Source organism: Pangasianodon hypophthalmus, chromosome 25, assembly GCF_027358585.1.
Source record: "Pangasianodon hypophthalmus isolate fPanHyp1 chromosome 25, fPanHyp1.pri, whole genome shotgun sequence".
NCBI classification, from domain to species: Eukaryota; Metazoa; Chordata; class Actinopteri; order Siluriformes; family Pangasiidae; genus Pangasianodon; species Pangasianodon hypophthalmus.
In genome coordinates this window covers 18,677,262-18,687,261 of record NC_069734.1, presented here as the reverse complement: position 1 = coordinate 18,687,261, position 10,000 = coordinate 18,677,262, and the positions used below count along the sequence as shown (strand labels likewise).

Sequence of the window (10,000 nt, the reverse complement as noted above, 5' to 3'; positions counted from 1 at the left end):
GAATTAGGAAATATGGAGTTCTTCCACTACAATCTTGGCAAACCATGTCTTTATAAACCTCATTTTAAATCTATATCCAGATTTCTATAAAGCTGCTTTGTGACAATATGTATTGTTAAAAGTGCTATATAAATAAAATTGAATTGAATTGAATTTTGTGCACAGAGGCATTGTCATGCTGGAACAGGTTTGGGCCTGTTAGTTCCAGTGAAGGGAAACTGTAACGCTGCAGCACACAGAGACGTTCGAGACAATCATGTGATTCCAACTCTGAGGCAACAGTTTGGGGAAGAACCACATATGGGTGTCAGCCAGGCGTCCACATACTTTTGGCCGTATAGTGTGAATATGTGGAATCACAGCATTATAAGCAGTGCTGGTTGATTTACCTGCAATGTTTGTTTGGTTTTGTTGTGATTAAAGTGTAAAAAGTGTAAAATGCAATGCAAACCAGTTTGAAATGTGCTTTCGCAGTGATTAAGACCGGGGAAAGTGGCCTGACTGTATTTCGACTGCTCACCAAGGAAAATCGGTGGAAATGGGTGCAGGCCAACGCCAGACTCGTCTATAAAAATGGCAAACCTGATTACATCATCGCCACTCAGAGGCCGCTCGGGTGAGTTCTGATGAAAATACAGGTCGAAATGACCCGTTTTCAATTGTTACTAGTCGGGGAAGATTATTTTTCCAAAATGAAACACATTGTTTTTAGTTGTGATTAAGTTCCCATGTTTATCATCCATGCTTTTTTTCATGCTCAGGGAGGAAGAAGGAGGTGAGCATCTAAGGAAACGCTCCATGCACCTCCCCTTCACGTTTGCAACTGGCGAAGCTTTGTTGTATCAAACCAGCTTCCCCATCCCCGGCTTCTCTGATAACATGGCGGCCAAAGGCAAGAGTGGGAAATCCAAGAAAACCAAAGTAGACAAAGGGTCACAAGATGAGCTGGACCCTAGCTCCCTGCTTGGTGCAATGATGAGGCAGGACGAGTCGGTTTACGTATGCCAACCTGCGTCAGAGCCGAAAGTACCATACCGCAGCAGCCTGTTAAGCAAACAGCAGGAGACCAGCACATTTTCTACATCTGTGGAATGTGAGAACTGGAATTCTGCACCAAACAGTGTAAACGGAGTTCCCAAGTCTGAAGTGCCAACTAGTTTCGACCCCCTGCTGGCTACACTGGATTCTCTGTCACTAGAAAATGAAGAAAATGAAGAAAACTGCTCCAACAGCGAGTTGTTTAATGCACTGGAAAACCTGGGACTGAATGCTGAGGATCTGGAGCTGCTGCTCCTGGATGAGAGGATGATCCAGGTGGAAATGGAGCCAGAATACATACCTTCCCTCAAAGATTTCCTTACTAACAATGAGATCCTGTCCTATATCCATGATTCACTAGAAAATAGGACAAGCAACGGGGATAGTCTTGTTCCCCTTACTGCCCCAGATCTTGTGGACCCTATAGAAGGCTCCTCAAATCCGTATAATCCGCCCTCCAAGTCTGATTCGACTCCTACGACTGTTTCAAGTCCATATTTGCCTTTCCGACCTCCCAAACATTCATCACCCATTCTGCATCTGTCGCGGCAGATGCAGCAGCACTTGAGTGCTCAGTCCCTGCACCACAAAAGCCACAACTGGATTCCTGAGACACAGATTAGCGAGGTTTTGTTCCCTCAGCACAGTTCAGTACTTGTTAATGCAGTAGCTGATGTTCAGAATGGTCACTGGATCCCTCAGCAAACTCTGGAGGAAGTCTCACAGGTCAATGTAAAGTTTCCAGAACCCAATAAACATCAGCAGCCTTGGTGCCAAAACCAGATTCAGTCCCATTTACCATATAAACACGAGCATATGGAGGGTGGTGACTCTCAAAATGGGATCTACCCCAACCCCCAATGGCAAGGACCCAACTACATAGACCAACTGGTCACCACTAACAGCCATGTGGATTACAATATGGCCACCGTGTCCGGGGTGGAGTTCAGTAGTAGATCGGTTGGGGAATTTCAAAGTGGCATGCCAACATCATCAACATTATCATCATCATCATCTTATCAGCAGCTTTATGCAAAACAACCACCCACAAATTATTCCTACACCAATCAGAACTCCTCACTGGATCACATTCTTCCCTCATTGGATGTTTATGAAATGTTCGATTCTACACAATCCCATGACTCCACCCACAGAAAGGTAAGCAGTAACGAGAGCCTGTATTTTATGCTACAACAGTTTTCAACACTGTATTTATCCCAGTACATCTGTAATGAGTAAAGAACTTGCTCAAGTGTCTGAGGTTCTACCCTACCATCAGGAGTTTGCAAGTTTGAAGCCCAAGGACGCCACGTCCATGTGTGACTCAGAGTCTAATACATCAACATTTCACATCAATTAGTCTGTTTTTTTTTTTAGTTTGAATCAGTGAACAAACTAGCAACACCAGATCTGCCAACCTTTACGGATTCTGCGTAGGAGAATTTTAAGTTCGGAGTACGTTGCTACGTGTTATTACTCGAATACATTCGCAGTCTTCTTTTTTTTCCCCAATAAAATCAACGTAGGAATGTGGAATGATTGACAGTTCAATATCTAATATTAACTGACCCCTTGGAAGCTCCGCCCCTTTCACCTCATTTCACATTATTTCATTCGACTCGACTCATGCTTGAAAGATGCGCTGACTCAGGGGTCCTTGCTTTCTGTTATGCAAAATGGAGAATGTTTTGAGCTCATCAATGTGAAATATAATCTATCAGTGTGTGTTCCACTTAGCTAACATCAGCAAATATATAGCTACCACCAGTTAGCTATATTTATCAGGAATTCGACTGAAAATTTTCAGCTGAAAATAACCAAAAACACTTTTTTATAAGAAAGAGCACAAAAACGCAGTTTGCTCTTCTGTGCAGTTCAGCACAGCTGCGTTCAAAAAACACAGTCGTAGAAACTGGAATGTGCCAATCATCTGTTTTAATTAAATTGTAGACGCTAAAAATTTAACACAAGTGCTTTCTTATTAACTGTTGTATGTAAAATCTTTTTCCTAGAATAGGAAGAAAATACAATCATTTTATCAAAAGAGAAATTACAGAGCACAAAGTAAGAACCTGATCAGCAGCCGTGATAAACATTCATAACGCGTGAAAAAACACACGCGATGGGCGTGGCAGATTCACGGATGTCTACCTCCTGTCTACACAAAAACATTGAAAGCGGAGTTTTAAAATTTCTCCAGTTTTGAGGGCGTTTGAGACCCAAAATGTTGTTTTCATGTAGAGGGGAGGACGACGTTTACAAAAATATCCGTATACGTGAGGACAGGGCTTAATGGGCGGGAGACTCCAAAGCAGCGGGACACAGTGGGGCTCCAGCGGGACGCGTCTGTCCTCATTAGGCTCAAAACTGTCTCCTGTATCTCACTACACCATGTTTGTGTCCTTTCTATTTAAATTGTCGGTGTTTTTATGTAGTGCAAGACACCGAAAAAGCGATATTTTGTAGCGATAAAGGTGGAATAAGCAGACAGAGTTCAGTCCTCCATGTCTGGTGGGCAGTCCTGGTTTGTTTTGTGTGTGTGTGTGTGTTTTACGTTTTTTGGGTCAGAGCTTTCAGTTAAGAGAATAGAGCTGCCCTGCTCAGCCAAGCATGAGCACCACTGACCTACAATCTACTCACAGCATTATCCAACGCACACACACACACACACACACACACACTTCATCTAACACATTGTTGTTGTTCTATTCCCTAGACAATAATGCTAATTTTACACAATAGCTTTCTTTTGTTAAGTCTATTTTGTAATGCATTTCTGAATTAGAGTTTGGTCTCGTGTCCTTTCTGTGTGTGTGTGTGTGTGTGTGTGTGTGTGCGCGCTCTCTCAGATGGAAAACGGCTTCGTCTTCAACCCCACCATGACCTGCCCACTCCCTAATGACAACGGTGTGACACCCACGCCCGGCGACAAGCCCCGCCCACCTGTCCCAGATCCTCCACCTACTGGCTTCTACCTCTAACGGAAGCCACACGACGGACCAATCGTACGTGGCCTGGCTAAGTCCCACAGGAAGAAAAGAACGACAAAAATGACATATTACTGTTAATATTTATTCGATTCTAATGGTGAGGATGTGATAAATTATTCCAGATAAATCAGTAAGCACTCAGAGATGTGTGTGTCGAGTTGGAGATAATTGAGTTTATGACATTCATCTATTATTCAGCTAAGGATTTTCACACATTATTTGGTCACGACTCGGTGTTAAAGACGTCGTCGGTCTATAAGCGTGTGTGAGTGTGAGACACAGTGAGAGCTATACGCAGCTGTATACTTAGATTCTACTAAAAAGGCAGTAATATGAAATAAACAGAAACATGAATATGCAGATGATTAATTTATTTATAAGCTGGTCAGCTGATTAGGATCATATTGTACTTGATAGCTTAAACAACTAAGCACTTCTGTTTAAGCACTTAATTTGAAAGATTCTGTCGTTTCTGTCGTTGCCTTTTGCTTCACTTTGATGCTTTAAGTTACACCAGCTAGCTGTGTTTTTTTTTTTTTTTTTTGTGTTTGTTTTTTACAAAATGATGGATTTTGTATATTTGCGGCTAAAATCTTCCCCTATTTCTTATAGAAAAGTTAGCTAATGTGACTAGCTAGCTAATATGACATGGTAAACTAGCTGCCATGTAACACAACAGCCTTGCGGGGTTCAATAGCATTGTTAGCTTCCTCGTACGTGAGAGATCTACCATCCCGCATAAAATTAAGCTTTTTTTTGGTACAAGAACGGTCAAATGTTTGTTAAAAAGAAATCAGTTTGAAACAGAACATTTAAAGGGTTTCGTAAAGTTGTGATGAAAGCCAGCTAGCATCAGACTGGAAAAGTGAGCTAGCTGTATCTGTCTAGGCGCTTTGTTTTTTAGCTTTGCTAATAATTCTGGTTAACGTTTTACACATTTTCAGGAAGCACGAAGCCTAGCTGTGTTTAATTGCGTTTCTTAAACTCTCTCATTCCCAGCGTCACTCGATCCGAGCCATATTTTTCATGTTTTGTTTTAAAAAAAAAAACTGTGAAGTATTTCTAAAATCTGAAAAAAGCCTTTTTGTATTTCTTTTTTTACTTGAGCTTGCTGATCTGAGATCAAGTGTGTGTTTTTTTGTAGTGTTAGGGTTATCTATGGCTTGTCCAAGTGACAAACCTGAAAAAATGTTGACAAATGAAACAAAAAAATATCATTATCTGGAATTAAACTGTAGCATACTGGAGTACTATTACTATTATGATGATTAATATTATTATGATGATGATGACTGGAGTAGGATATACAGTATAAGTGAAATATATATGAATAGAGATGATGTACTTAAAGTTAAATTATTAATATAATGCTATAAAACGGTATTTCTACTTACGATAAATTACTTAAGCGTAAAGTGCGACCTTCTTAAAAAATGTGTAGTGTTGTGAGAAAGCAGTCATGATGTCATCCTCTTGGAATAGCCAAATTTTGATCTTTTCCTGTTTTTAAGTCTTTTCTTTAATAATACGTAATGAATTGTTAACGAAATAAGGTGTTTGTCTTCCTGTCTAAACATGTCTAGACTTGAATTAGCATTAGCAGTCTATCCTGTAGCTTGGCGAGCTCCATTTAGCCGCCAGTTTAAGAGCCATGAGAGTAAAAACAGCGAAACCGACTCACCGAAAACTCATCCTCTTGTTGTCACAGATAGAAATCGCACATCGTAAAACAGTTCTTCAGTCGTGAGTTGAGATCGGCGTTGTTAGAAAACACGACAAAGTTCTGTCAGTGTGAGAAATCTTCTAAAGAGTGTGCTTGGACGCTCGTCTAAAATCCACCAGTAGGAGGACGGCGAATTCACAGGACAGCTAGAAAATACAGTGATGCGATGTCAGTATGCGAAACATGCTAATGGACGGAGAAAAATTCCTTATTCCTTATCGTATGACACAGAGACACACGCTATAACATAGTCTATTATCGAATTCACAACAGAGTGTATTATACAGGATCTCGTACAGTGTGATGAAGAATAATCTTGAGTAAGTTAAAAAAAAAAAAGAAGTTCATTGTTTGCTGTCAATGATTTAAAAAAAAAACATTTATATGCGTAAAAAAGGGTCAAGAAAAGCTTATTCTTAGAGGCCAAACAAATGTTCTTAACAAATGTTTAGTATACTTACGAATAACTTCATCACTGCACTGTTATACATTAAATACTGGACGTATTTTATTCCTGGAACTTGTTTAACACATATTGCATATTTCTAATGATCAAAAGATTAATATTTGGAACAAAATAATCTATATATTATAAAATATATACATACATATATATAAATGCCATCTTAAATATACCTACTTCAAGACGTTTCTTACGTGAAGTGACATCAGCTCAAACTATGAACGATATGATGAAATTTTAAAAAACAACGTGAACGAAAAGGTGTAATGTACATGTTTTTTGTTGCTAGCACAGTTTGAAAAAACACACTTAGCACTCAAGGGGGATTTACTTTCTCAAACTTCTACTTAAAGGCAGAAAAGATTGTGATTGGCTACATCAGGGAATCAATGATAATGAAGAAAAGGCATATGACTGTATAATATCTACTGATAAAATGTTTATGAAGAGCTAGCTAGCTGTGTAGCTAATGTTGCTAGCTAGCTTGAATCATGGTCTGGTAGTCAGGAACTAATTTTGAGTTAAAAGACACTCTTGGAAAAAAGTTTTTTTTCAATAGTCAACTATTCTACGCTTCCTAAAGGCATCCTACTGCTGCATCCCAATTCGTCTACTTATAGTACACGCTAAAAGTACGTACTCTTTTCGTGAAGAAAAAAGTGCATACTTCTGAGTGTGTAGCTAAAGAGTAGTATGCGAGTACTGGGACGTACTAACGAACACGTCATGTTTGGGAAGAGAACGCTGTTGCCTAGTTACGCAAACCGTCACCGTAAACAACCTCCTCATCGCATTTCAGCTTTTCTTCATTCATTATTCCTGATATCATTTACACCATAGAATATAATTTACCATTCCCTTGATTTATTTTTCCACATTTCATTTACACCTCTCTAAAACATGTCCTTGAATTCCACAAGCAAACTGTCACAAAACTCCTCCTCCTCCTCCGGCACGCAAGGAATTGTGGGTAATATTAGCTGAAAAACTGTCCACGGATACATAGTTCGAAAATCCACCGGAAATAGTCGACCATCCGGGAACCTCTGGGATTCATTTCAACATCCTACGATTTGGGCCACGATAATTCTAAACTCCGAGACTATTCAGGACGGATAGTAGGCGAATTGGGACGCGGCTCATCTCTACATCACTGCCGTAGCTCCACCTCTCTTTGGAGCCAATATTTGGCCCCGCCCTTTTGAATTGTAACAGCGTGTCTGTACAAATTCTTAAGTTGTGATCGTGTGCTTTGGAAATGAAGCCGGAAAATCATAAATTATAGCATGAAAGTGCACCAGATAACATGTTTATAAGCTAGCTAGCTGTGTAACTAACATTACTAGCTAGGTTGAACGTTTCTCTCGTCAAGTGGTGGTTAGCTCATTTTATCTCATTTTAAACTTATCTAGCTAGCTACTTTTTTGATGAAAGTTTCAACAAAACTAACAGTTAAACAACGTCCGATTGAAACATAAAATGGGTTAATGAATATCAATATTAATATTAATGAATATACAAGACTGAGTTTTCTATTTTTGGTAAATAGGTAGCGATCTACGAATGCTAGCGCCTTAATGCTACACAACCACAGTTGTGACAGTCAAGTAGTTAAAAAAAATAATAAACTAAGTCATGAGTCATGTTTTTTTTCTAGCCATTTTACTTTTTTGAGATACACTATATTACCAAAAGTATTCGGTCACCTGCCTTGACTCACATATGAACTTAAGTGCCATCCCATTCCTAACCCATAGGGTTCAATATGATGTCGGTCCACCTTTTGCAGCTATTACAGCTTCAACTCTTCTGGGAAGGCTGTCCACAAGGTTGAGGAGTGTGTTTATAGGAATTTTTGACCATTCTTCCAAAAGCGCATTGGTGAGGTCACACACTGATGTTGGTCGAGAAGGCCTGGCTCTCAGTCCCCGCTCTAATTCATCCCAAAGGTGTTCTATCGGGTTCAGGTCAGGACTCTGTGCAGGCCAGTCAAGTTCATCCACACCAGACTCTGTCATCCATGTCTTTATGGACCTTGCTTTGTGCACTGGTGCACAGTCATGTTGGAAGAGGAAGGGGCCCGCTCCAAACTGTTCCCACAAGGTTGGGAGCATGGAATTGTCCAAAATGTTTTGGTATCCTGAAGCATTCAAAGTTTCTTTCACTGGAACTAAGGGGCCAAGCCCAACTCCTGAAAAACAACCCCACACCATAATTCCTCCTCCACCAAATTTCACACTCGGCACAATGCAGTCCGAAATGTACCGTTCTCCTGGCAACCTCCAAACCCAGACTCGTCCATCAGATTGCCAGATGGAAAAGCGTGATTCATCACTCCAGAGAACGCGTCTCCACTGCTCTAGAGTCCAGTGGCGGCGCTTTACACCACTGCATCCGACGCTTTGCATTGTACTTGGTGATGTGTGGCTTGGATGCAGCTGCTCGGCCATGGAAACCCATTCCATGAGGCTCTCTGCGTACTGTACTTGGGCTAATCTGAAGGTCACATGAAGTTTGGAGCTCTGTAGCAGTTGACTGTGAAGAAAGTCAATGACCTCTTTGCACTATGCGCTTCAGCATCCGCTGACCCCTCTCCGTCAGTTTACGTGGCCTACCACTTCGTGGCTGAGTTGCTGTTGTTCCCAAACTCTTCCATTTTGTTATGATAAAGCTGACAGTTGACTGTGGAATATTTAGGAGCGAGGAAATTTCATGACTGGATTTGTTGCACAGGTGGCATCCTATGACAGTTCCACGCTGGAATTCACTGAGCTCCTGAGAGCGGCCCATTCTTTCACAAATGTTTGTAAAAACAGTCTGCATGCCTAAGTGCTTGATTTTATACACCTGTGGCCAGGCCAAGTGATTAGGACACCTGATTCTGATCATTTGGATGGGTGACTGAATACTTTTGGTAATATAGTGTATTTACTATTTACACCAGAATGGATTTTCTTTCTTTCTTTCTTTTTTTTTTTTGTTATGTAGCTAGCTATTTAAGAATGCTAGCTCCTAAATGCTACACAAGCACACCAGATACCGAGCACAAGTCATGTTGCTAATTCCCCACCTTTCTGTAATAATTTCAGTGTTTATCACGAAAATGTCCAAATTGTAAATATGAAATAATTATAAACATTAGAATTGAATCGTTTCCGCTAAGAAAAGAGGTTTGGGTAAGTAAAACTCCCATGAGCACCGTGAGCACATGACGTAGACTGATAGAAAGATTTTCAGACTAAAATACTGCACAAATATTCTGTACTGTGAATTATTTCTGTTTTTATGAAGGAAAAAAGGGTTTGACATGTAAAGGAAAAAAATAAGAATAACAATAACATGGTGCCATAATGGTGAATTTCTCATGGTGTTTAGTGTCGTACATGTTGAGTTTTTTTTTTTAAAGAAATAATAAATAAAAAGTTTTGCTGAATGAGGTGGGAAGGAGAACCGATACGTATGCAGTGTTATCCGTTTGTCTTTGAGATGTAACCTTCAATCCTGGAATTAAACGATTCGTGCAATCACAAGGCCGCGTGTCTCGTGTATTTATTCATGCAGCAGGTGAAATCGTCATTTTATAAATCGCAAATCTGATCGATCTCAAATCTGTAACTTGTACAACACAATGTTGTGTGTTCAGGTGTTCAGTTCTCAGGTTACGTTTGGAAGTTCTTTAATATTCGCTTTACGTGACTCTAACCATTTTTAACCATGGTGATGTCTGGTTTTTTTTTCTTTTTTTTTAGGGTAAATATTTGTTAAACTTCGCTAGCTTACTAGCTA

At 40.1% G+C, this 10,000-nt stretch overlaps 1 protein-coding gene across 1 annotated transcript in view; it reads left to right on the top strand.

The window, feature by feature from the left end:
* ahr1b (aryl hydrocarbon receptor 1b) overlaps positions 1 to 9,835 on the top strand; it is a 20,535-nt gene extending 10,700 nt beyond the window's left edge. The window contains 3 exon segments of the mRNA XM_034299436.2: positions 475 to 616; positions 762 to 2,196; positions 3,888 to 9,835. Of these exon segments, the coding sequence (XP_034155327.2) occupies positions 475 to 616; positions 762 to 2,196; positions 3,888 to 4,019 (1,709 nt within the window). The 3' untranslated portion in view covers positions 4,020 to 9,835.
* The last annotated feature ends 165 nt before the right edge of the window (positions 9,836 to 10,000 follow it).